The 27,788-nt window shown below is 41.1% G+C and overlaps 1 protein-coding gene across 1 annotated transcript in view; it reads right to left on the reverse strand.

The window, feature by feature from the left end:
• The window catches only part of rab15 (RAB15, member RAS oncogene family), a 123,459-nt gene that overhangs the window by 33,301 nt on the left and 62,370 nt on the right, over positions 1-27,788 (reverse strand). The window contains exon 2 of the mRNA XM_052029500.1: positions 17,681-17,741. Within this exon, the coding sequence (XP_051885460.1) occupies positions 17,681-17,741 (61 nt within the window). The remainder of the gene's footprint in view (positions 1-17,680; positions 17,742-27,788) is intronic.

The raw sequence follows: 27,788 nt of genomic DNA on the forward strand, positions 1-27,788 counted from the left end.
TGACAAAGGACAAAGATAATGGAATATGATAGGAGAGGACAATGGAGCATGGAATAAAGGGAGGGAGGTGGGGAGGGGAACTGGTGGGAGGGATGTGTGATGGAAAGGCAGATGGAGAAATGAGATCAGGGAAGCTATTAAGTGGCCATTTCCTGAATTAACACATTGTTAAAGGCATATCCCTGCCACTTAATGCACTGTTCAGGACATGTCTGTTTTGTCACTTAATATTCTAGCTGCTTGTATATTCAGGGAGCCATCCCTCAACACTGTAACAAAAGAGGCAATATTTATGGTGTCTGGCGTTTGTGCTCAGAAGCTCTCGGACCAGCCACCAGTATTAGAATATTCAAAGGGGTTTTGCTGGTTGGGATGTGCTCCCATTATAAATATGTGATTCTGTGAACATTACCTGTTTATGTTCAAAATGTTAAAAGTTAAGAGGTAATTATAGCCATTGAAACTGTAGTTGATTGTTTATTGTTATACAAAACATCTGTGTGCTGTTGAGTGTCAGGTGAGGAGAAATAGCTTCTCCGGAAGATCTGCGATCTTGAATAAAAGTTTACAAGTTTGCAGATGACACCACCGTTGTGGGACGAATCTCAAATAATGATGAGTCAGAGTACAGAAAGGCGATAGCGAGCCTTATGGCATTTTTAAAAAGATTTTATTTACAGCATGGTAACAGGCCCTTCCGGCCCAATGAGTCCATGCTGCCCATTTTAAACCCAATTAACCTACCCGTACGTCTTTGCAATGTGGGAGGAAACTGGAGCACCTGGAGGAAACCCACGCAGACACGGGAGAACGTACATGGTGTCATGACAACAACCTTTCCCTCAATGTCAGCAAAACAAAAGAGCTGGTCACTGACTTCAGGAAGTAGGGCGGTGCACAGGCTCCTGTTTACATCAATGGTGCTGAGGTCAAGGGGTTTCAGAGCTTCAAGTTCCAAGGAGTGAACATCACCATTGCCTGTCCTGGTCTAACCATGTTGACGCCATGGCCAGGAAAGTGCATAAGCGCTTCTACTTACTCAGGAGGCTAAAGAAATTTGGCCTGTTCCTGTTGACCCTCACCAATATTTATAGATACATTACAGAAAACATCCTATCCTTTTAAAGATGCACCATAGAAAGCATCATATGGCTTGGTATGGCAACTGCTCTGCTCAAGACCGCAAGAAGCTGCAGAGAGTTGTAGACCCAGCTCAAAACATCATGGAAACCAGCCTCCCCTCCATAGACTCTGTCTACACTTCTTGCTGCCTCAGTAAAGCAGCCAAAATAATCAAAGACCCCACCCACCCAAGACTTTCTCTCTCCTCCCCCCTCCCATTGGGCAGAAGATACAAAAGCCTGAAAGCACATACCACCAGGCTCAAAGACAGCTTCTATCCTGCTGTTATAAGACTATTGAGTGGTCCCCTTGTATACTAAGATGGACTCTTGACATCACAATCTACCTCGTCGTGGTCTTGCACTTTATTGTCTGCCTGCACTTCACTTTCTCTGTAACTGTAATACTTTATTCTGCATTCTGTTAATACTTTTCCCTTGTATAGCTCTGATGTACTGATGTGATGAAATGACCTGCCTGGATGGCATGCAAAAGAAGGGTTTTCATTGTATCTCAGTACGTGTGACAATGATAAACCAATTTACCAATTTAATTTACCAATTTACAAGAGCTTATGTCTCTCAATGACAGCTTCCATGTGGCTCAGTTCACAGTTACAACAATTCTAACACTCATAATTTAAGCAGAACATGGGCAAAGATAGATAATAAAGAGGAATAAAAGAACAAACCAGTCAATGCTTTCAGATTCTTGATGAAAGAATGCAGTCAATACAAGCTGACCACCATTGGTCTGGTGTTGAAACGCTAAACCATTTTCTCTCATTGTCTCTCAATTTTATAGACCTACCTTGAAACTAGTATATAATAACTGAAATCCGCCTAATACATGATCAAGCTCAACTGATGAGTCAGATGAAATTTTGCCAATTATTTTCAGTGTATACTACACCTGGAGGAAAGAAGGGCCTGTGCCTCTGTGGAAGAAGCATCACCTGAGCTCCAGAGACCTTCCCATCCTTGTTGGTTGCATTGTCATGTCTATGATTGACTTCAAGATCTGAACCATGTTGGGCTGTGATAATTTCTATCGTCTCTGCTATTTCCTCACCAGTATTTATTCTCTTGAATTGGAATTGGTTTATTATTGTCACATGAGATACCAGGAAAAGGTTTTGTTTGCATGCCATCCAGAAAGTTCATTCCATACATAAGTATATCAAGGTAGTAAAAAGTAAAATAGAATGCAGAATATCATGTTACCTTACAGAGAAAGTGCAGTGCAGGTAGACAAAGTGCAAGTGCCATGACAAGGTAGGATGGGAGATCGGGAGTTCATCTTTTAGCATATAAGAGGTCCAAGAGTCTAACGACAGCGGGATACAAGCTGTCCTTGAGCCTCGTGGTACGTGCTCTCAAGTTTTTGTATCTTCTGCCCGATGGGAGGGGATAGAAGAGACAATGACTGGGGTGGGAGGGGTCCTTGGTTACGCTGGCCACCTTCCCGAGGCACAGGGAAGTATAGGTGGAGTCAATGGAGGGATTGCACTCCAGAATTGCTCTGGTCTTCTACAATTTAGAAGTAATTTGGGAGCATGGCAACAGAGTGCTTATATAGCTGGACTGGTTCTGAAGCAATGATCTTCCGACACAAGTTCATATCTCACTTCTACTGATTGGGAGTTGAAATTCATTAAATACATCTGGGATAAAAGAACTAGCATCAGTGTTATGAACAAGGGAAAAGGAAACAGAAATAGCTCGTATTGTTCCTCAAGCCTGTTCCTCTAATGAATAAATCATGATCGATCCTGCATCACCAGTAATCTTGAATATTCTCAATGACTGAGCAACCATAGTTCTCTGGAGTAGAGAATTGCCAAGATTTACAAACTCTCTGAATAAATAATATTTTTTTCATTTCAATGATGACCATGAATTTCTCAGATCAGTGCAAAACTTGTCTGGTTTACACCTGGGGACAGAAATTTATCCTCCTTACATGGCTTGGCCAATACATGACTCCAGAACAACTGGGCTGTGGTTAACAGACCCCTGAAATGCCCCAGCAAGCCATTCAGTACAAGAACAATTTGAGATGGTCAACAACTGTTCGCCTTTCCAGTAACACCAACATCTTGAGGATGAATTGTAAAATAAGATCAGTAACCTCTTCCAATATGTAGACACAAGAGACTGCAGATGCTGGAATCTGGAGCAACACACAAAATGGTGGATGAACTCAGCAGGTCAGGCAGCATCTAAGGAGGGAAAGAGACGGTTGATGTTTCGCACAAAACGCTGGAGGAACGACTGCCCATTTCCCTCCATAGATGTTGCCTGACCTGCTGAGTTCCTCCAGCATTTTGTGTGTTGCTCCTCTGATATTTTAAAAACTTAAAAACTTTATTTATACAGCAGGGTAACAGGCCCTTCCAGCCCAACGAGTCCACTCCACCCATTTAAACCCAGGTTAACCTACCCGTACGTCTTTGGAATGTGGGGAGAAACCGGAGCACCCGGAGGAAACCCACGCAGTCACGGGGAGAATGTACAAAATCCTCACAAACAGCGACGGGAATTGAAACCCCATCGCTGGCGCTCTAATAGTGTCACGTCAACCGCTACGCTACCGTGCCGCCCTGAATAGCTGAATATATATGTGTTAAATGCAAATCAATTTTGTGAAAACTCTGAAAATCTATCAAGGAGTTTAATCTCATCCCTCCATACAGAGATCTCAACTCGATGTCAAAAGAGGTAACAACAACAACATGATCATTGAACTGGCTCAGTTGAAAGAGGAATGGAAATGAATTATTGATGATTTTGCTGCAAACCTTGGCACCTATTGTCTGGAGGGATTAGTATTCATATAAACACAAAGAAGGAAATCATGTTGCAGCTGCAGATGATCAGAATAAACCTGTGAAAGACCAACATTGGGTCAATCTATTCTTCCCCTTCTTTGACTCTGTAAGTAGTTTAAAAAAAATTGATGTACTGCATTATCAGCAAGAGATTTAAAAAGCTACCAACTTTGCTTGAGGAAAGTTTTAATGAAAAACTTTGGCCAAATTTTTATCCCTTTCCCTGCTATCATGAAAGAAGAATTAATGTGTCTCTAGCAAATGCAGGACAAAATAATATTGTTCCGGCTTCCCTATTAAATAAACTCTATGGAGTCACTCTATAGAATCTTAATTCCAAACTGGTTCTTATATTTCACATACTTTGTCATCAAATTACTCTTCCAAAAAAAATACTTTAGAAAAGTGGATTACAATCCCTCATGCCCAATTTTCCCTTCTGCTCTCTTGCAGAATGTTAATGCTCTTATATGGTCCCATGACACTGGAACTAACACATAATTTTTCACACATGAGCTTAATTTGTGGAAGACACTGTCAAAAGGTCAGGCTGCCATATGATGGAGACCGATGAGAAAGGCTGTTCAAACTATCATTGTTCACTCATGCAGAAAAAATGCTTGTTTCTCAAATTCTAGAATTACTACGTTCCTGACAGTGGAAACCTATTGGGCCGTTGCATATCAATACTGTCAAAAGTCATGACCTGCAACTACTTTTTTCAAATACTTTCTGAACATCAATCCTATGCATTGATCATACCCAATATCAGCCCGAACTATTGTTTTAACCAGATTGAAGTCAAATCCCTCATTCTGTCATTACTTTAGGCTTAAGATTTCTTAGCCAACAAATTTATCCTTCATATATCTGCGGAGATCACTGTCCTCCATTCTACTGACACAAAATAATCCTCCGTAGAAGTCTTCACTTGCATGCATTTCTTTCACCCTCTTCCTTCCACTTCACTATCATTGGCAAACCCTTCAGCTTTCAAGCCCGATCTTTACTTCTCACTTACCCTCCCCTTTAACAGCTTCTGCCTGACAGCTTTGGCCAGAATTTCAATTGGTGGTCCTTCTCTTCTCTGTGGTCAACAGCCTTGAAACAGGATACACTGAGACCCTCTTCATAATTGCTGGTGACTTGAACTCGGCTAACTTCAAGAGCATGTTACCAAAATACTGCCAGCACATCTCCTGTCCCACCAGCGGCCCAACCACCCTTTACCATCACTACACAACCATCAATGATGCCGACTGAGCCACACCCCCACCCACACTTTGGTAAATAAAACCACCAGGCTGTTCTCCTTCTCCCTGCATACAAACAGAAGCTGAAATGGGAGGATCCAGTGCAGAAAGTCGTACAGTGCTGATCTGAGGAAATAGATGAGCTTCTACGCGACTGCTTTGAGTCGGTGGACTGGTCCATGTTCAAAGACTCAGCTGCCAGCCTAGACGAGTATGTCACCACCATCACAGACTTTATCAGCAAGTGTGTTGAGGACTGTGTACCAAAGAGGACAATCCAGGTGTTCCCAAACCGGAAACCACGAATGAACCGGGAGATCCACTCCCTACTTAAGTCTAGGACTGCAGCATTCAAATCACATGACCCTGACTTACACAAGAAATTGACATACGACCTCTGTAAACCTATCAGAGATGCCAAGAGAAAATACCAGTCCAAAACTGAGTCCCAGACTAGCTGTCAGTTGTGGTGGGCAGCATTGCTGACAACAGCGCATCGCTTCCTGATGAGCTTAACACATTCGATGCACGTTTTGAACAGAAGGGGATTGGAATGTCACCACCCGCCCTGACAGCCTCCAATGCACCTGAACCCACAGTCACCACTGCAGACCTAAGATCAGTCTTCTGGAGAGTGAACCCAGGGAAAGCATCTGGCCAGGATGGCGTCCCTGGCTGTGTCCTTCGATCCTGTGCAGATCAGCTGGTGGGAGCACTTGCAGACATTTTTAACCTCCCCCTGTTTCAATCTGATGTTCCCACCTGCTTTAAGAAGACTACTATCATGCCGGTACTGAAGAAAACAAGGTAACGTGCCTTAATGTTTACCGTCCAGTGGCTCTGACATCCACCATCATAAAGTGCTTTGAGAGGTTGGTCATGGCACACAATAACTCCAGCCTCCCATAAAACCTGGACCCACTGCAATTCGCCTATCGCCGAAACAGGTCTACAGTGGATGCCATCTCCCTGGCCCTACACTCATCTCTGGAGCACCTGGACAGTAAAGACACCTACATTAGACTATTGTTTATTGACTACAGCACTGCCTTCAGTACTCTAATTCCAAACAAACTCATCACCAAACTCCAAGACTTGGGACTCAACACCTCCCTTTGAAACTTCCTGACCAACAGACTGCAATCAGTAAGGATAGGCAGCAACACCTCCGGCACGATTATTCTCAATACTGGTGCCCCACAAGGCTGCATCCTCAGCCCTCTGCTCTACTCCCTATATACTCATGACTGCGTGGCCTGATTCTGCTCCAACTCCACCTACAAGTTTGCAGATGATACCACCGTAGTGGGCCATATCTCAAATAATGATGAGTCGGAGTACAGGAAGGAGATAGAGAGCCCAGTGACATGGTGTCATGACAACAAAATTTCCCTCAATGTCAGCAAACCAAAAGAGCTGGTCATTGACTTCAGGAAGGGGGGCGGTGCACCAGTCTACGTAAATGGCGCTGAGGTCAAGAGGGTTGAAAGCTTCAAGTTCCTTGGAGTAAATATCACCAATAGCCTGTCCTGGTCCAACCATGTAAACACCATTGCCAAGAAAGCTCACCAGCACCTCTACTTCCTCAGGAGGCTCAAGAAATTTGGCATGTCCCCTTTGACCCTCATCAATTTTTAATAATGCATCATAGAAAGCATCCTATCCAGATGCATCACGGCTTGGTATGGCAACTGCTCTGCCCGTGACCGCAAGAAACTGCAGGGAGTTGTGGATGCAGCTCAGCACATCATGGAAATCAGCCTCCCCCTCCACGGACTCTGCTTGTACTTCTCGCTGCCTTGGTAAAGCAGCCAGCATAATTAAAGACCCCACCCACCCCAGACATTCTTTCTTTTCCCCTCTCCCATCGGGCAGGAAATACAAAAGCCTGAAAGCATGTACCGTCAGGCTCAAGGACGGCTTCTATCTCGCTGTTATAAGTCTATTGAATGGTTCCCTAGTACGATAAGATGGACTCTTGACCTCACAATCTACCTCGGTATGACCTTGCACCTTATTGTCTACCTGCACTACACTTTCTCTGTAGCTGTTACACTTTATTCTACATTCTGTTATTGTTTTAGCTTGTACTACCTCAATGCAGTGTGTAATGAATTGATCTGTATGAACGGTATGCAAGACAAGTTTTCACTATACCTCAGTATATGTGACAATAATAAACCAATTCCAATCCTCCCAGATCCTGCAGGTTGGCTCAGTCATAAAGTGATAAGCGTCCAGAGAAACGGGCCTTTCGGCCTGACTCGTCCATGCCGACCAAGCTGCCTATCTATGCTTATCCCATTTTCCTGCATTTGGCCCATTTCCCTCTATTCCTTGAAAAAGATGATGATGCTGGAGGAACTCAGCAGGCCAGGCAGCAGCCGTGGAGAAAAGCAGGCAGTCAACGTTTCATCTCAGGACCCTTCTTCAGGACTGAAGATAGGAAAAGGGGAAGCCCATATATCGGATTTCCCCTTTTCCTATCTTCAGTCCTGAAGAAAGGTCCTGACCTGAAAGGTTGACCGCCTGCTTTTCTCCATGGATGCTGCCTGGCCTGCTGAGTTCCTCCAGCATCATCGTGTTTTTTTTATCTAGATTCCAGCATCTGCAGTCCTTTGTTTCCCTCTGTTCCTTTCCTATCCACATACCTGTCCATATGCTTTTCAAATGCTGTGATTGCACCTGCCCGTACCACCTCCTCTGGTAGCTTGTTCCATAACTTACCACCCTCTGTGTGAAAAACTTGCCCCTCAGATCACCTTTAAATATTTTCCCTCTCACCTTGAACCTATGTCCTCTAGACTTAGACTCCCCTGCCCTATCTCTCTATCTACAGAGCATACCCCATCTATAGTCTAATTGTGAAATTCCTTGTGGACCATTTTGCCTGCACAATGTAAAGGAGTAAGCTGTTCCACTGCAGTGGAAAACAAAAATAAGTGATCTGCTTTTGCAAGCTCATGACAATGGTATAACTTCGAGCCAGTGATTGATAAAACCAAAACAGCAAATATTCGTATTCCAATTTTAGTGATATGAAGAAACTAAGAGAGACTTACACTTACATGACACCTTTCGTGATCCCAGATATCCCAAAGCTCTTTGTGGCCAATGAACTACTTCTGAAGTTAGAGACTTAGCTGTGCCTTGGTTGATGGCAACTCTCAATGCTGGGTCAGAAGGAAGAGGGTTTAAGTCCTACGCTGGGAAACTTAGCACAAAAATCTCGACGGAGATTCCAATGCAGCAGCAAGAGAGTGCTAAAAAGTCAGAGGTGATGTCTTTTGGATGCAAACCAAAACCAAGGTCCATCTGCCCTTGCAAGGTGGATGTAAAAGATACTACGGCACTCTTCTTAATAAATTCAGAAGAGTCATCCCCAATGTCCAGGCCAACATTCATTCCCAATGCACATTAACAGCACAATTCATCTTGTCATTATCACTTTGCTCCTTCTGGGAGCATGCGACATGTAACTTGAATGCTTTGAGATGTACATTGCTTTGTTTCAATATTACTTCATTACCCAGAAACCACTTTGTAAGAGACTGAAAGACAACATTTAATTGTAAGTTTCTTCTCCCTTCTTTGTAAGAAACATGGCAGCCAATTTGCAACATTCAGCAAGCTCCAACAAACAACAATGTAATTGCTGTTGGTGCGGAGTTAAACAACAGCCAGGGTACTTGGGATGGCTCCCCTAGCTTTTACAAAATGCTGCATGGAATTTTTACCTCCAGTTCAGAGAGCAGGGAGCATCTCATTTCAACATCTCATCCAAAAAACAGCATTTCACTCAGTGCTGCAATGGAGTGGCATTATAAGTTATTTTGTTCAAGTCTCTGAAGTAGGAATTAATTTCACAACCTTTTGTTTCAGAGGTAAGTGTGCTACCAGATGAACTATAACTAACCCTTCTTTTAATTCTAGTATGGAACTGTCATTACATTGAAAGTGTGTTCAGAGAGGAAGGAAGAAATGTCATCTTTGTGTCAAAGACTTGACTTCACAGGTTCAAACTCAACTCATAATTATAACTTAACTACCTCAGCCAATTTTAACACTAACACTTCATGATAAACAATACTTTACTCTTTGTCTATTTACACAAGGTATCAAACCAGCTGGAACAAACATGATCCACTATGTGGGAAAATAAATTTTGCTGAGTGTTAACCTGCAACAACTCTTGAAATTCAATGCTAACAGGAACTAGAGCTCATGCCCATTTTATGTAGAATCAGATAACCATGATCAGGAAACAAAAAAACAGCCTTATTCTCAAATCTCTGGTAATTGGTGTAGCTGCTGCTGAGAGAACATGATTATGAATTGTGGGCAACAAGTCAAAGGTGACAATGGTGACACCTATAGTTTGGGGAGCAAGTTAATGATGGAAAGACATCAATAAATGACAGCCATAATAAAGGCAAATTTCCTAAGCAAACTTGATTGAGATCTTTAATGAAATAAAGGAGAGGAGTGCAGTGTGGACTGCCTGAAGACATTCAATAACACTGATGCTTTAATAGTTGGCAAATTCATGAGCTTCACATGTTAAAGGGGTGGTGGTACCATGGATATGATACTAATGAAGGGAAAGGAAGCAGAGAACACTGGTGAAAGTTAACTTGTCAGAACGTAATGAAGTACAACTATGGGGAAGAGGTAGGGCAGTAGGAATGAGTAATGCTGAAATGCTCAATGGACCAAATGACCATAAGACGCTCTGAACACATGGGATTCAGAATTACGGTCCTATACAATCTTTAATTCTGTATTTATATTTAGAAGTTCACCAAGCATTAATTCTGTTGAAAGAAATCTGCACTGCTCAATATGTGAAGGGGAGTAAAATGAGATTGAGGCAAAACTCAGGGCAGGATTGCAGAAGATGCAAGTCAGATTATAAACTCTTAAAAGTAGATCCTAAAATGTACTCAAATCAATGCCATAAACATGTTTTGGCATGAATGGAATCACCACTGTGCGCATTTTTGAAAGCTCCCATCCTGTTTCAGAAGGTATTTTCTCTTTTCTCTTTCTCTTTACATCATTACATCTTTTCCCAGACTGCAGCAGACCAAAGGGAAAGGAAGATCCAGAGTGACTCAAGACCCAGTAGTTTTATTTATTTTCCTTTAATATTCTTCACCAACTCCATACACCATGCATCAAACACTGCTGTACATGAAGCCATCAATTAAAAATTAGTGGTGTGCCATGACAAAGGACAAACAACGTGTTGATGGCCTTAACTAGGCAGGACATCTTCCTAATCTTAACAGTGGAATTTCTGCAGGTGATTCAGGTGCTGAGCTGTTAAATGCAGTACAATTTAATGCTCACATGTCAAACAATTTTGCACTTATGTCTTCCTCATCCTTTGTAATCATATTTGTTATCAGAAGAAAGTAGATGTATTTTCCAGGTATGGTAAGTCATTGGAAAACTTAAATGTGTCTCCTTTATTTTGCCCCCTGCCGCTACATTCCTTCCCCCAGACCAGTAAGTACAGTTGCTGTAAGTGATTCAATTACACTTTTGGGGTTGCTGGGGACTTGGAGAAGTAACCAGGTTTGTGTTCTTGATAACCAGCCAGCAAAGCCTGCCAGAAAGTGAGCACTTTGAATAGACACTTGGACACAGTATTGGGCTCAGCCAGACTCCATGCAACCCAAACCAAAAAGAATCAGTGCTTTCAGGTGAGGAGTGGAGACAAGGACCAGGAATTTAAAAACCTGTGTTACTCCCGATGATGACATCTTATGTTGAAGTTCCAGAATGTCACACTGCTGTTACTTTTACAAATAATCTAATGCTTTTCAGTGTAGATAGAAATTCCATCCTGGTCATCTCAGAATCAGAATCAGGTTTATTATCACTGACACACTGTATGACGTGAAATTTGTTGTTTTGCAGCAGCAGTACAGTGCTCAATTATAGGTTGGCACAAGTAAAGTTCCTTTAAAATCAACATGAACGTACAGCTCTTAAAAAGTACGTTTTTTTAATGCTTAAGTTCAGATCTGTATCTGGAAAAGGAAGAAGAACTACACTTAGAACATGTACAAAAGTAAAATACCTCAGGTGGTGGAATAAATATATCCTTTTACTGCGGTTTACTGTTGGCAGACTGAATGGTCTCAATCTTCAGATGGCATTCCTCTTTAAGATTTTATTCTTCGTGTCCTGGACAATACTTATCCCTCTATCAACCTCTGTAAAACCGATTATCTTTTCAATATCACACTGCTATTTCTGGGAGTTTGCCCCACAGGAAATGTTCTTCATTGCTGCAAAGCATTTTGGAGATCATGGAATATGTTATATTCCTTCTGCTTTTTAAACTGTATATGTTGGTTATATGCCCTCTCATATTTTCCTATCAAAATTGTTTGATTTGCTGCAATAAATTTCATCTGCCGACTATTTGCTATTTTATCAGTCTGGCTATGCCCTTTGGAAGTATGTTAGTATTTTCACTGCCTATTCCATTTCCGAGTTTCATATCATCAGCAAAACTTTGGAATAATGTTTTGAGTTCCTAGGCTGAGATGAGATAAGATATCTTTATTAGTCACATGTACATCAAAACACACAGTGTAATGCATCTTTTGCGTAGTGTGTTCTGGGGGCAGCCCACAAGATCACTAATATATATCAAATACGGGTCTATAAACTCAATATTTTTCCTCCAAGTTGCCAAAAATACAAAGGATAGTACATGAAGACAGACTTTTAGTACTGGGAACTTATTGGGTGGAAAGCTCAAAGGGCCAAATGGCCTACTACTGTGTTTTATGTTCCTGACACTGAATGAGAGCATGATCACTTGATTCTCTGCAGAGAAATTTCTTGGTATCAGCTGTTCCATCACAAGAGGCACTGTGCGTGCAGCATAAAACTCAAAAGTTACTTCCTGCCAGTTAACCCATGACCTCCCATTTAGTTAGTCTGACCGCAGAATTATTTCAGTCCTACTGAAGCCTGGGAACTTATCACCCTGCCTCCAAAAGGCTGAGGGCAATAAAACTTTAAAAAGGTACTTAAGAACTTGCCATTATTTGACGTTTTAAATACAATTTGTTATATTAAATTGCCAAGACCAGAAACTTCAGTGCTGAAAAAAGCAGTGCCCTTCTGGATGCAGTTCTGTTTTAAATGCATGAAAGCAGGATTGAGACCAAATGTGTTAATGTGGCAGTGAGAAGCACATTATGTTTCTTTGTCTGGTTATGTATAGCTGACAGCAGGGCTGTGGGACAAACCCAGTTGGCCAGATTTTACCAATGAAGCAAGAAAAATGACCCAAGATTACAGATGGACCACGACCCAAAGTGTAGCATCTGCAGATCTTTTGATTTTCTTTTCGATTTGTCTGATTCACTTCAGCTGTGCCTCAGCTCTCACACCCTGATCTCTGAGTTGGAAGATTGTAGGCTCAGGCCCTCTCCAGGACTTCTGAGCACGTGATCTCAGTAGACGCAGCACTGACAGAGCTCTACAATGTCAGAGGTACTGAAGCAACAAACAATTTGCTGGAGGAGCTCAGCAGGTCGAACAGCATCTGTGGTGGGAAAGGAATTGTGGACGTTTTTGGTCAAGACCCTGCATCAGGACTGAAGGTGGCAAGGGGAGATGGTCAGTATAAAGAGGATAGGGGGAATTGTGAGACAGGAGCCTGACGTGGTTGGTGGACTGAGGAAGGGTGAAGGATGGTTGCAGGTTGGAGGCAGATAAAGAGAAAAACAAGAAGAAAAATATGAGAGGCAGATGGAGTGAGGTGGGAGGAGAGGAGGGTGAAGATTTCTAATCTCTGTAATCTCAGTACTCTCAACCATCCCTTTAACTCCTCTTCTCCAGCTCTGGCCTCTTGATTATCCCCACCTTTAATTGCTCCGCCATTGGTAGCCATGCCTTTGGCTGCCAGCACTGTATCCTCCAGAATCTATGCTTGTCTAAAATCATTTCCTTTTAAAACATTCCTCCAAAACTACTCCCTTGGTTAAGACCTCAGTTATCTGCCTTAACATCTGATGTAACCCAGTATCAATATTTGTTTCATGACATCTCTGTGAAGATCAAAGCCAAAGTGGAGTTTATTGTCATGTACACAAGAACATGTACGCACAGGTGCAATGAAAAACTTACTTGCAGCAGCATCACAGGCACATGTCCTGAGGATGCATTGCAATATGAAGGCTCTAACATAAATACATGTCACTGTTATATTGGATAACAGGAGTGGGAAGCTGTTTTCCCTGGCTGAAGAGCCAAGGACCAAAGGCAGAGGTCACAGATAAAGGATGGCCACTTAGGACTGAGATGAGACCTTACTGAATGGTGGAGCAGGCTCAAAGGTGAGATGCTGCTCCAATTTCTTATATTCTTATGGGGATAGTGGCAAAACAAGGAAATAGCAGCAGAACTAAAGGCCTCATATCTGAAGCTGATGTACTCACTGCCAGCAGCATTAGAGATTTCAGGAAGGAGTTTGGGCTTCACCTATCGCTGTATCATGGGAGCAGAGAGATGAATTGTAACTGAAACAGAAAACCAAAGTACTCTTCAGATGTTAGAGTTAGGGAAAGGAAAGGGGACCACTGATCTCAGGTAACAAAGCATGGTCTTGAAATTGGCATAAGTTCAATGCCCATAGCAACATGTAACAAAAGAGATTTATTATCCCTTCTGGTGATCTGAATACAAAAAAAGGAAGACAAACTGAGCTACAGCAATAGCTGCAGAGATGATTCAGATTTTAATAACAGCAAAGGTGCGGAAAAAATTACTCATCGGCTGTCTGAAAGTGGGCTGAAAGTGCGAATTCCCTGACATCTGAAACAAGTGAGAAGAGAATGAGCTGAAGGGCAGGACAGTCAATTGCACAGCCAGCTGTAGGCTGAGACTGGTCATCCAATGATCAGTCCAAAAGCAAAACACTACAGATGCTGGAAATCTGAAATGAAACCGAAAAATTACTGGAAATACCCAGCAGGTCAGGCAGCATCTGTGGACAGAAAGATTCTCAAGCTAAAGCATTAAGTCTACACCTCCACAGATGCTGCTGGTCTGCTGAACATTTCCAGTTATTTGTGATTTTTTTTATTTTGGAATTAATTCAATGCTGGCTTTGGAGTGATGTTATAGATGGATTTGCCAATAGGCATGTGAGCAGGCACAACAGAGCATAAAAGATATTGAGTATGTGAAATTGCAACCGAAAGACCCTGAGGAATGCCTCAATGCCAAGAACACACACAGGTTCTTGTTGAGCCATTATTTGATCCCCAAAAAAGACAGAGAATCTACAGAGCTTATTACATCAGAGCCAGACACAAGGTAACAGCTTTTAAGATCTTTAATCTGTTCATTGAGTTTCTAATATACAGAAAAACAAAGAGCTCCTACCTCATGAGTGCAACCTGAGACAGGGATCACAATAGCCTACATTATCTTCTCTATAAAGGCATTTGATGCATGGATCAAGTCCATCCAACACCGACAATGGACTTTAGTATTCATAACAAAGCCTTTGATAAGTGTCATAGCTCACTGATATTTTCTGAGCTCTAGGTGTCTGAAGAAAACAAATTTCTGCTTAATTGGCAGTGAGGACCAGAGTGTGCGATAACTACAGTGATATTAGGTTGCAAAGGACAGAGTTTTGGAGCTCAGTAATGCACTGCTTTTCGGGCATTCAGGAATCTGGAAATACTCAACAGTTCAAGAGCATCTGTGGAGAGAGCCCTCATTGATTTGCAACATTAACTGTTTCTCTTTCACAGACATTTCCAGTATTTTCTCCTTTCATTTTGGAATGGATCAGTCTTTGGAGAGATGGAAGGAGCTGAAGGGATTTGTGGAATTAGATTGCTCATGAAAGGCCATCAATGTGCAATATTAACACAAGAGACTGTAGATGCTGGAATCTGGAGCAACAAACAATCTGCTGGAGGAACTCAGTAGGTCGAGCTGCATCTGTGGGAGGAAAGGAATTGTTGACATTTTGGGTAAAAACCCTGCATCAGGACTTCAAGATGCAGGGTTTCAATCCAAAATGTCAACAATTCCTTTCCTCCCACAGATGCTGCTCGACCTGCTGAGTACCTGCAACGTCAACCTCTTGTTTCTCTTTCCACAGATCGTGCAGCTTGACTCTGCTGAGTATCTCCAGCATTTTCTGTTCTTAATTCAAAATTCCAGCATCTGCAGGTTTTGATTTGCTTTTCAAAAGTCAAATCCAATGTTTGAAGCACCCTGAAGGGAGAAGGATGCCGTTCAGTTTTGTGTGCAGGTTGAAAAATCCTGTTAGAATTTATCTGTAATGAGTGGCCAGGCTTGGAATCTTTCATAGATCACACAAATGAGCAGATTTTTTACAACCAAGGACAACATTCTCAGGTGAACAGCAAGACTGTGTCCTCAAGAATTTAGGTTGGAATTTATCAAGTGGTGGGGTCAGGGGTACATGGGTGATGTCAAAACATCGTTGTGTTTGGTGCGATTCTCAAGTTGTCAGCGATAACGATCCCTAAGAGAGTATGTAACCAAGACACGATTTGGATAGGACCTGTTCCTGAGCTTCTTAAGAAGAGGATGTGCCTGTTTAGACCAGGAAAAAAATAGGTGGCATTCTTCGCTTGCACAGCTATCATCCCCTGCAAACTGGCTTTGGCCTGACATCATTAGCCAGGACCTCTGTGAGATGAATTTGAAAAGATGAAAAGTCACTCCCTCCAATTTCCCTTGTTATTGTGAGGAGGCATTTAGACCCTCCTTCTGAATGGATAACTTTCCATGAAGATGTGCGACTTTGAGATCAATTACTTGGCTCCAGACAAGGAATCTAGACAAAAACAGAAATACCAGAAGAACTCAGCCAGTCAAGCAGCATCTGTGGAAAGAGAAATCATTTAATGATTCATGCTGAAGACCCTTCCTCAGAACTGAAATTAAAGTGACAGGTAACTGAGTTTGGGCTCACACTTTGGGGACTGAAGTGTCTGCAAAGTGGTCATCCAATCTGTGTTTAGTTTCTCCAATGTAGGGGGGACCACATTGAGTGTATAGAATGCAGTACACTAAATTACAAAGAGTACTGTGAATTGCTGCTTTACCTGGCAGGAGTGTTTGGGTCCCTGTATGGTGGGAAGTGAGGAAGCAAAAGGGCAGGTGTTACATTTATTGTGGCTGTGTCGGTAGGTGCCATTAGAAGACGAGTGGGTGTTGCTGGAAATTGAAGTGTGATGGAAGTTACAGAAGGAATGGTTTTCATTTTGCTAAAAAAATGGGGAGGAGAGGATAAATGTGTCTGACGATGGCATCACATTGAAGGTGACAAGAATTATTTCATCTTCTGACTAAGCATGTTACACTGAACTCAACAATTTCAGATAACCAGCTTTTCTAGTTTGCATCAGAACTGACAATTCTGGTGAAAGGTTCTCAACCTGCAACATTAACTTGGGTTTTCTCTCTCCCCAGATGCTGCCTGATCCACTGAATACCGAGAGCATTTTCTGATTTTATTTCAGATTTCCAGCATCTGCAATATTTTGCTTTTCAAAACAGAAGGCATGCCTCCCCAAGTACGCCAGCAGTCCCTTGCAAATTCTCAAGTACTCTTCTTCTGTTTCACAGTAGATTTCATTCACCTTGTCCTCTATGCATATTTTTACAGAACACTGTCATAGTTGCAATTTTATGAGCTCTGTAAGAACCATGAATTATATAGTTCCTCAGCCCAATGCACCCTTCAGGCTGCTGAGATCTTTGAAATAATTATCCCAGTTTGAACTTTATGTAACTGTAAGCAGAATTGGAATCAAAGACATTTTCAGCATAGAAATAGGCTTTTGTTGTGCTATGGGAGTTCTTTGAAGAACTGTTGTGCTTGGTCCCATACCAATTCTCTATAAAATCATTCAAAACTTAGAGCATAGAATTGATCACCCTGTCTGCTTTGCCCTTTCATCCTAAGGAGAGATGGCTGCTAAGTGACACCTGGAATTTCACTCAGCTGTCCATCGTGAGTCCAGTGGCCAGATATTCTATCACCACACAGTATCATAATCACTCTAATGTCCTGACAGCTGTATTTGTAGCTGGCATTATTAGAATAAAAGGAAAATCCTGATTTCACCCTTAACGTCGTTCAATTAATCTCAAAGATGTTGAGATTAATTGAAGCGTCAGTACTGGCTGAGATCAGCACAAACTTTACACTGCCTGGTCTATACAACTCAACTCCCCATAGATAAACTCCTTGACATATCAGAGGATCTTTAACTTCACCCATGTGCCTCATTTTTAAGAGCAGTCACTGGCTTCAACAAAATCAAGACAATATGAAAAGAAAGCCAAATCAGGTAAGTGTTTCATTTAATTAATATTATTAGCATAATTCCAGCATAGCAGTTCCCTAAAAGCAAAGTGCCCAGATGCAGACAAAACTTTCTGAACTCACCAAATCTGTATTCGAACCTTGATTCCATCCACATCTATTGTCTTCATTTTGAAGTCAACTCCTGTGAATCAGACAAAAAGTATATGAATTTTATCAGGCAAGAAGTATATGAATTTGATTAAGTGCCAGAACAAATAGAAGATCAATATGACAACTGCACTCAGACTTGAGCAGATCTATGTTTGCCCTTGGTTTGAAGCAGCGATTTCTCTGATTTTTGATTCACTGAATATTGCCTTGTCTCCAGTCAGACCCTCACTCACATCACATGACCAGCACAATAAGTATTTTCAGTTTTGCAGTCTTTTTGACTTTCTTTTAAAAAATAAGATTTACTGAAGTTTATTTTGAAATTTGGTGCATCAAAACATGACTGAATCCTCTTTCTTCCCATCTGTAATAGTTTACCATTACTGCAACATTGCACTCGTGCACTATTTTAACATTTCCAATACCTATCATTTTTAATTGCCTTTCAAGGGCAATCTGGTACCAATTTATCTACAGGCAGGTGCTGTGAACTCAAGAATTGGATACAGATATCCCAAACTTATTTAATTTCAGACACTTTGATGTTTCTTTGTCAGACATCAATGCTGAATCTCTTGAGGGCACTGTCCTAAATCCACCCACCTTCAGCTGCTTCATCAAGAGCCACTCTTCCACGATTAGTCATAAATAGGGATGTATGTTGATGATCACACAATGCTCAATTCCATTCCCACATCCTCAGCAAATAAAGCAGCCCATGTCAGCCTGCAGCAAAGATCTAGACAATGTTCAGTCACGGCCAGATAAGTGGCAAGTAACATTCACACCAAAAAAAGTGCCAGGCTCATTTAAGTAAGTGTTTTAAGACTCTCTATTGTTGGAGATGGTCACCTTCAACACAACTGAGAGTCCAAAGCACTTACTTTTGACATTCAATGGCATTATCACAAAATACTCAACCAGCAACATTTTAAGGGTCATCACTGTATATATAATTTGTTAATTATCATGGCATTTATACCCTGTGTGTATATCTATATATAGTGTATGTATATAATATGCCTATGACAACGTTAAACTTGAACTTGAACTTGATAATTGACCAGAAAATCAATTGGAACTGCCACATGAATACCATGGCTACAAGAAGCTGTATATTCTGCTGCAAGTGACACACCTCCTGATACCCCAAAACCTCTCCACTATTTGCAATGGAAAAGTCAGAAGGGTCGTGGAATAATCCCCACTTACCTGGATGAGCACAGCTCCAGCAACTCTCAACATCGACACCATCCAGAACAAAGCAGCTCGCTTGATTGACATCTCGTACCCCACCCTGAACACTCATTCCCTTCACCATTTGTTTACTGTGGCTGCCATCAACAAAATGCCCAGAAGTTACTCAGTTAGGCTCCTCTAATAGCACCTTGCAAACCTACAACCTGCAGGCGTATGCCATTACCACCACCTACATGTTCACTTCCCAGTTGCTCACCAACCTGATTTGGAATACCTTGCCCAGACTTCATCATCACTGGATCGGATTCATGGAACTCCCTACCCAATGGCACTGTGGGAATATGTTCATGTGAAGGACTGCAGCTGTTCAAGGCAAAAGCTCACCTCCACCTTCTCGACGGCAATTATGGTTAGACAATAATTGCTGATCTTGCCAGCAATACCCAGATCCCAAGAAGTGATTAAATAAGAATAACACAAGTGATTCCATCATATGTTGCTACTTGACACTATGTCATAAAAAATATGATTTTTGTTTAAAGGGTCACACCAGAATTAACCATAATTTCAACAGAAGGTCAGTAGTAAATTGGCAGTTCCACTCAAGCATGACTGATGTAGGATACAGAGAAAGTTGTAAAAGTGCAGGAGTGGTTCTGTTCCAAGGCACTTAGTTGAAGGAGGGTTAAGGGAACTTTTATTCTCTATCTAAATTGCATTGGACCCCATTTATAAATGAGACACACCAACCATAATCTAAAATGTTCTGATCAATTATACAAATATTCCTCAAATTTTTGACATCGCATTACTCTATTTCCTTCTTAAAAATAATTTAAATTTTACAAGGCAGCGATCTGAGATCTTACTAAAGAGCAATCAGAATAATTGAGCTTTGTTACCAGGGCAAAAGTATTCTGTGTGCAGCAAAATTTTGCGTCATTGTCTTTTCTCTAGGAATAAATTAAGGTGGTACAGTGATTATTAGAGAACGGCAGGCCTGACAGCCTAGGTAAACAAACCTTCTGGTAATAAGTTCCCTAAAGAAATGAAGTGAACTTTTCCATGATGCAGTGACAAATCAATCTTTGCTACCAAACACTGAACTTCTCTGTGGATGTTCAAGGTGTCATGAATGTTTTATTACATGATGCACTGATGGGATGAAGGCTAAAAGCTCACAGCGTTCATCAGTTTTGCAGTCAACAATATTCTTCCACAAAAGACTCCTGTGTAAAAAGCATGATCCAAACAGCTCCTCATCGGCTTGAGATTTCGATATGGTAGATATCGCACTTCTGAAACTCACATTATTGTGGTTAAATGCAAGATGCCTGATCTAATGTTAAATTAAAGAATGCACGGTAGCAAATGCAGGAACCTCACACAGATAAGATTAATGAAAGGTTGCCCAGATAAGCAACCTTTTATTTAACTCATAATTTCGCAAACATGAAACAATTCACTTTATAAGATAGTTAGATCTGTAGTACATAGAGGAATGGGATGTCACATTGACTAAGTCTAGTTATAGTGCTCAGCTCTGGCATCTGTCCTTTTCCAAGCTCATACGAACCATCACCAGAACTACACAACCACTTAGCTCAAGACCAAGATCACAGGGCACAATATGTTCCATGGATCCCCACTCACTACTATCAGCATGTTCTAACTAACATTATTTGATTCTTAAGACCTGCCAGATTTTACAAACTAATCGAACTATAAACTATTTGATTATATATTTCACAGGAATCTTTTAAGAGATCAGAAACCAATAGAAGTCACTGCCTATAATAAGAAAAATGGAGATACTCAGCAGGTCAGGCAGCATCAATGGAGGGAGAAAGAAATTTAAATTTCCAGGTCGATGACCTTTCATCAGAGCTCAATAATATTAATTAAATAATGTTAACTGAGCGATTTTTATCCAACAATTTGAAGATAGTTTTGCCTGATGCCCTATTCCTGACTACAGATGAAGAGTTTTGTGAGTCGGGACTTCCAGCCTCCAGACACTAATCCACTCAGCTATGACACAATCTGCAGCAACAGCAATGGAGTGTCAAGAAGGCATCAACAGATGCTTAATTCCAAAACGTTGCAAAGCCAAAGGCGAATTAAATGTAACTCAGAAAGAACTGCAGATGCACTTTCCTGGAACTGATTAGATGTAGAGGTGCTCCTCATACATTTCAAGGCTACATGGTTGAATGGGCAGATATCCCATTGCTCTAATTATAATGTTAGAGTGAACTGGACAAGCATATCAGAGTGACCCAAGCTTAGCTTGTACTGTTATTTTTGGTGAATTGGAAGCATAAAAGATAAATCCCATGTGATCCCTTTGAGGCTTCATTACTGAAAAGCAGAGGGAAGGAAGTTGCAGTTTATGCAGCACCTTTCACAATCTCTAAGTGTCCCAAAGTGCTTTCCGGCCACATTACGTACTTGTGAGAAACAGTCACTGATTCTTTCTCTCATACAATGTGAGAAGCCTCACACTGAGGTGACTAATCTGTTAACCCAGACTGTGACCTCAAGAGATACCAAGTGAACTCAAGTTCCTCCTGCAGTTAGTATCAATGAGCAGGGCGATGCAATGTGTTCTGTGTCTGGGAGTCATGGCCACGGTTTCCCTTCAGGTCATCGCTTGTTTTCCATTTGCAGAGAAAATGTTTCATTGTGTCATAAAAGTTAAGGGGTGTCCAGGAAGTTGCCTAGAATAAGTAAGTTTTTCATTGCACCTGTGCACACATATACTTGTGCATATGAAAATAAACTCGACTTCAAATAGAGGATGGATATGGGAAGAGATTGGATAGGCTGGGCTTGTTTGCCCTGGAGCAAAGCAGGCTGAGTGGTGACATGATTGAGGTATAAAAACTTACAGAGGCATAGATAAGGTGGATAGTCAGAATGTTTTCCCATGGTAGGGGTATCAAAACAAGAGGGCATTAAGGTGAGAGGAATTAGTTTGAAAGGGGGTTTGAAGGGAAAGCTTTCCTACACAAAGAGTGGTTGATGTCTGGAACTTGCTGCCAGAGGAGGTGGTGCAATCAGATACAATCACTACGATTAAGAAACACTTAGATAGGCACTGGAATAGGCAAGGCATAAAAGGATATGGACCCAGTGCGGGCAAATGGGATTAATGTAGATGGGCAAATAGGTCAGCATGGATGTAGTGGGCTGAAGGACTGTTTTCTGTGCTGTGCAACTCTGAGCTTTCATCTAATTTTTAAAATTATGTTGCTTTTAGATAAATGTCAGCCAGGGCACCACTCCTGTTCACACAGTTTTATTTTGTGACCACTTAGAACATAGAAAAATACAGCACAGGAACAGGCCCTTTGGCCCACGATGTCAGTACTGAACATGATGCCAAATGAAACTCATCTCTTCTGTCTGCACATAATCCATATCCCTCCATTCCCTGCATATTCATGTGCCTATCTAAGTGCCTCTTAAACACCATTATCATACCTGCTTTCACCACCAGTCCTGGCAGCGCATTCCAGGCACTTACCACTCTCTGTGTAAAAGAATTACCCGCACACCTCCTTTAAGTATTTCCCTTCTCACCTTAAGGCTATGCTCTCTAGTGTGTAACATTTCTACCCTGGGAGAAAGATTCTGACAGTCTACCCTGTCCATGCCTCTCATAGTTTTATGGACTTTCATCAGGTCTCCCCTCAGCCTCCGACGCTTCAGTAAAAACCTAAGTTTGTCCAACTTCTCCTTATGGCAAACACTCGCTAATCCAGGCAGGGTCCTGGTAAACTTCTTCTGTACCCTCTCCACCACATCCTCACTGTAATGGGTGATCAGAACTGCACACGATACTCCAAGTGCGGCCAAACTAAAGTTTTATACAGCTGCAACATGACTTCTTAATTCCTATTCTCAATGGTCCAAGCATGCCATACACCTTCTTTACCACTCCATCTACCTGTGTTGCCACTTTCAGGGAGCTATGGTCTTGGATCCCACGATTCCTCTGTACATCAATGCTGTTAAGAGTCCTGCTATTAACTGTGTACTTCCCCCTTACATTGACCTGCCATTTCTTTGCCCATATCTGTATCCGTTGACAACCTTCTTCACTGTCCACAACTCCACCAATCTTGTTGAGAGAAAAATTCAGAAAAAAACTTGTTTAGCTAAAGAGTAGTGGAATGCAAAACTCACCGCACAAGTGATGGTTGAGGTGAATAACATGGATACATTTAAGGGAAGGCAAGACAAGCAAATGGGGAAGGAGGAAATAGAGGTTTAAGCTGATATACTTCGACGGGGAAAGCCAGGAGAAGTCTTGATACTGATGGAGCATAAATGTGAGTATGGACTAATGGGGCTGAATGGCCTGTTTTGATGCCATATAATCCGATGTTATCCTATGAAATATAATGACACACAACATTTGATCATTACTACACAGGAGTTTCAGTCCAGACCTCATGCTGAATCGTTTGATACAAACTGCATATCCATGACATTCTGACTCAGGCAAGTTTGCTGCTGCTGATCTTAATGACTGTGAAAGTCAGAAAACTGAAATATAAAAATGAGTAGACTGCCCACTGAGACCAACAATGCAGCAGCTGAATTGATATTCACAATTGATTCTGAAACATCCCTAGGTTTATAACAACAATAGCTTAGCTCCCTCGCACTTGTACTGCAAAGATCCTGAAGGTTACTGTTTCCTGTGTTATTGAATTGAAGAAAAGCTATCAGAGTTTGTTAAAATGAACTTTTTAATCCATTTATAGGTTGAGGGCATCTTGGGCAAGGTCAGTATTTACTGACAATCACTTCGTACCGTTGAGAAGATGTGGTAGTAATGTTGTCCTTATCCAGTTTTCTTGATGACATCTTATACTATAGCAAGCCAAGTCTTGTTCTTTCAATACTCCTCTAGATTACATTCAGCCAGCAAAGATTGCTGCAGAATTTGGAAGTATTAAACTTCACTGCACTTCAAAATGATTCATTGTACAAAGTACTTTAAATAAATCCATGGATGTTATTCGTTTCCTTTTGGTGTCAGCCTTGACTCAGTTGGAAGCATTGGCATACTAAAATTAGGCTTCCAAGTCCCATTCCTGTTGCTGGAACCCATGGTCAAGGCATTTAGCTCTGTACAACACTAAGAGCTACACTGTTGAAGATGCTGTTTTTACAAGTGAAATGTTAAACCAAAGTTCCATTGAGCCTCTTCAATGGATGAAAAAGATCCTGTGAAAGAGGACAGCAAGGAATAGATTGGTCTCAAAATTCCTCTGTGTAGTGCAATAGTTTTGCAAAGTCATAGTCAAAAGCGAGTTTGTTGTCATATGCACAAGTACATGTGTGCACAGGTGCAATGAAAAACTTCCTTGCAGCAGCATCACAGGCACATAGCATCAAATAAGCAGCATTCACAAGAGAAAAACATAAATTAAACATAAATTTTACACAATTTTTACAAGAAAGAACACAATTAGAACAAAAGAAAACAAAGTGCATTGTAGTGCAAAGTGATCAAAGTGTTGCTATTCTGAGGTAAGTGATTTGGATTATGTAGGCTGGTTCAAGAAGTGAATGGTTTAAGGGAAGTAGCTGTTCTTGAACCTGGTTGTGTGGAACTTCAAGCTTCTGTACCTCCTGCCCGATGGTAGCTACGAGAAAATGGCATGGGCCGGATGGTGGGGATTTTTGATGATGGATGTTGCATGCTACTTCAGTAAATTTTCTCTGAAACCCAGTTGCATTTCCTTCCTGTGCACATGTCACACTCTCTAAATTAGACTCATTTCCATTGCACATATGCAGAGACCACCACATATTTAGATGTCACTTGCATGGAATTTTCTTGCAAATTTGAGGCCTGTGAACAACGCATACCATTTATACTGAAGCGGACATCACCTGGAATGTGGACACCTGCTTCAGCGTCAGTTAAAGGAGATCCAGGCTTAACTGGTCCTCTGCTGATGGGTCTGAGTGCTGATCTTTTTGGAGATCCTCCTTTAAGTACATTCCTTGGTGTTTCCACACAGTGTGCTAACCACTGATTCTTCTCCATCACCCAATGTTGCTCTCCACTTATGTTCCCAATCCACTCTCCCAATCCCAGGCCTGTTCCTTCCTCTCCCTCCACCACTGAAGTCCTGGACCTACTTGACTTCCCCAGCCATTACATGAGGCTTAGTGTGTCAGGCTTATTCTTTCACACATGTTGCTTTTGGGCTTTATGTGAAATAGAATCAGGCTGACAGTGGGAGGACTAGGGGACTGGCCTTGCACAAAGTTGGGGTGCATTTAATGTGCCTTCCCTGGTGGAGAAGAGCTTCGAGCCAAGGGCATTCTCACCACTTGGAATGTTTAACAATTATCCCTCAGCAAACTTCTAATACAAATAATCTGATCATTTATTTATTGCTATTTGCAGTACTTGCTGTGCACATATTGACCGGTGCATTTCCTGTGTTCCAATACCTGGAGTCACTTTGACTGGGAACAGTGCCCTAAGTAGGTTTGATTTCCAGAGTGTGCCGCACAGTTTGTACTGGGACAGACTCACAGCTTCCATTGCATTGGTGGCATGAGAGGAATAACTGCTCTTGGCTGGTTGCCTGAATATCCCAACCTAGTGGGCAGGTTCTTAAAAACACCAAGGGCAGCTAATTCCTTTCATAATACCACTGCAATAACAATAAGGAGGCCAGGACTGCCACTTATTTAATGGCTATTAGAACAGCTGTAGTAGCAATTGTCACAATTCAGTATCAAAATTTATGTAAATAAAGGGAATTGCTGCACAATATGTCAGTACAGCTAATATATTCAAAGAAAGTCTTTGTAATGAACTGTCAACATGTTTATTTTGTGATTCAGTTGCAAAGCATATTTTTCATTACATGATCCTTGACTTGGATTCTGATTCACAAACAGCAATGCCAGACACAGTACAGACAGAATGAACACAGGATTTGCTCTAAGGCCTCAGCCAACAAAGTACTCCATTTATCCTCAGTGGAGGAGGGTGCGGGGGGTGTGGGGGATGTGGAAACAATGTGCTGAGATGACTCAGGTGATGCTCTTCAATTACACATCTATATATTCGGAAATGAGACTTGGAACCACGGCATCTGATGGGTTTAGCAGCTGCTACCTTTGGACATTTTTGATGTAATTAAGGACTAATGAATGCTGAAGTATGTTCCTGTTAGTGATTACCAGCTATTATATAGTCAGTCACATTAATCTAGTTTTTGATATTTTGTTGCAATCATTAATTGCTATCTAACTTTCATGGTTGGTTTGGCTTCTGGATGAGCAGTAGGAGATTGTCAAATACAAGGCAAACTCTTTCCATTGGGAAGTGCATTCTAATCAGCCGTGACCTCATCAAATGGTGGAGACAGGCTCGAGGAGCTGAGTGGCCTATTCCTGCTCCTACTTTGTTTGGATGTGTATTTATATGTATTGAGCTGTTCATCTTCCCAATTACCCCAAAGCCCTTCAGCTAATACTTCCCCATGTGACCAATAACTATCATTATTTGCTCCAACATGTGTGGAGACAGCACAGTCAACGAAGCAAACATTGAAAACATTTCTTTGTTGTAATTATTATGAAACAGTCCTACTTTTCTTTTGCTCTATGACAAAACTTTCTCTTCAATTCACTAAAGAGTTTTACGTCTAAAAGTTCATCAAGCAAAAAAGTTAAAATGTTATTGCAAGGGTTAATGCAGGTCAATTGGAAAAGAAATGTAAGGTCAAAAACCATTAGATTCCAATCACTATTTCTCGAGGTGTTGTCCTGAAAGTGGTTTTAATGTGTTTGATTCAAATAATTTTTTTAATATATCCTGTTTAACAATGGATTTCCATCTGGTTGAAGAATGTAATAGGTTACAATATAATTTATAGACTGAATTCAGTGGATTGATCTGGTACTTTCACTCTTACAAGTTAGTTTGAAATTCAGTTCAGATGAATGGATTTAAAATTTCCAATATGGCTTGAATTTTGGCACCATTAAACCTTGTTGGCTTTGGGGAGAAGACTCTAGTTTACTACAGTGCTATACTGCCTGCACTTAAAAAGTACTTATCTAGCTGTAAACTATTTTATGCATCCCAAAACCCTTAAATATGAAAAATAATATGTTATTTTCTGCACAAAAAAACAGTGACATATTGAGTTCGCCCAAATCAAGTCTTTTTGCACATCTACACATCTTTTGTCTCAAACTCTATGAAAATGCCTGATAAAATTCACACTCTTTCAGAAAAGGTTGTTCCTTTGACATTAGTTGTCTTGCCTTTGATCTACAGGAAGTACATTGTTGTATGAATGACCTTCATCTTGAATATAATCCATGATATATTTAATATAAAAATGAGAAAAAATCTCATCATTGTCATCTTTCACCTGGGTACATGGAAAAATGTCACAGCTGTATCAAGGAAAAGAAAATACCTTATGTTGCAAAACCACCAACCACTGTTTTGAAATAACTATCAGAAGCAAGGACACCAATAAATGTCTAATACAGGATATGCAAATATGTCTGATATCAAGGGCTAAATATGCAGGAATATTTAACCCAATACCATGAATGATATTCACTCTGGTAACATTTTAGAAGATTGTTAACTATTAGTCATTAACTGGCACTAGAACAGGCAATATAGTCTTGATATTTCTGACAGGTATCCTTGTTTACAGTCCTAATAATGCTTTAATAGTGTACCACAGAGTTCATAAGATACTGTGCTTAATCACCACACAGAAATTTACACCTTATTCACAGCTTGTATTTTTCCCCAGGCAGCACTAAGGGTTGTTACTCCAACCACAGGTATACACCCATCCTTTATTCT

This window comes from Pristis pectinata, chromosome 1 (assembly GCF_009764475.1).
Source record: "Pristis pectinata isolate sPriPec2 chromosome 1, sPriPec2.1.pri, whole genome shotgun sequence".
Taxonomy (NCBI): domain Eukaryota; kingdom Metazoa; phylum Chordata; class Chondrichthyes; order Rhinopristiformes; family Pristidae; genus Pristis; species Pristis pectinata.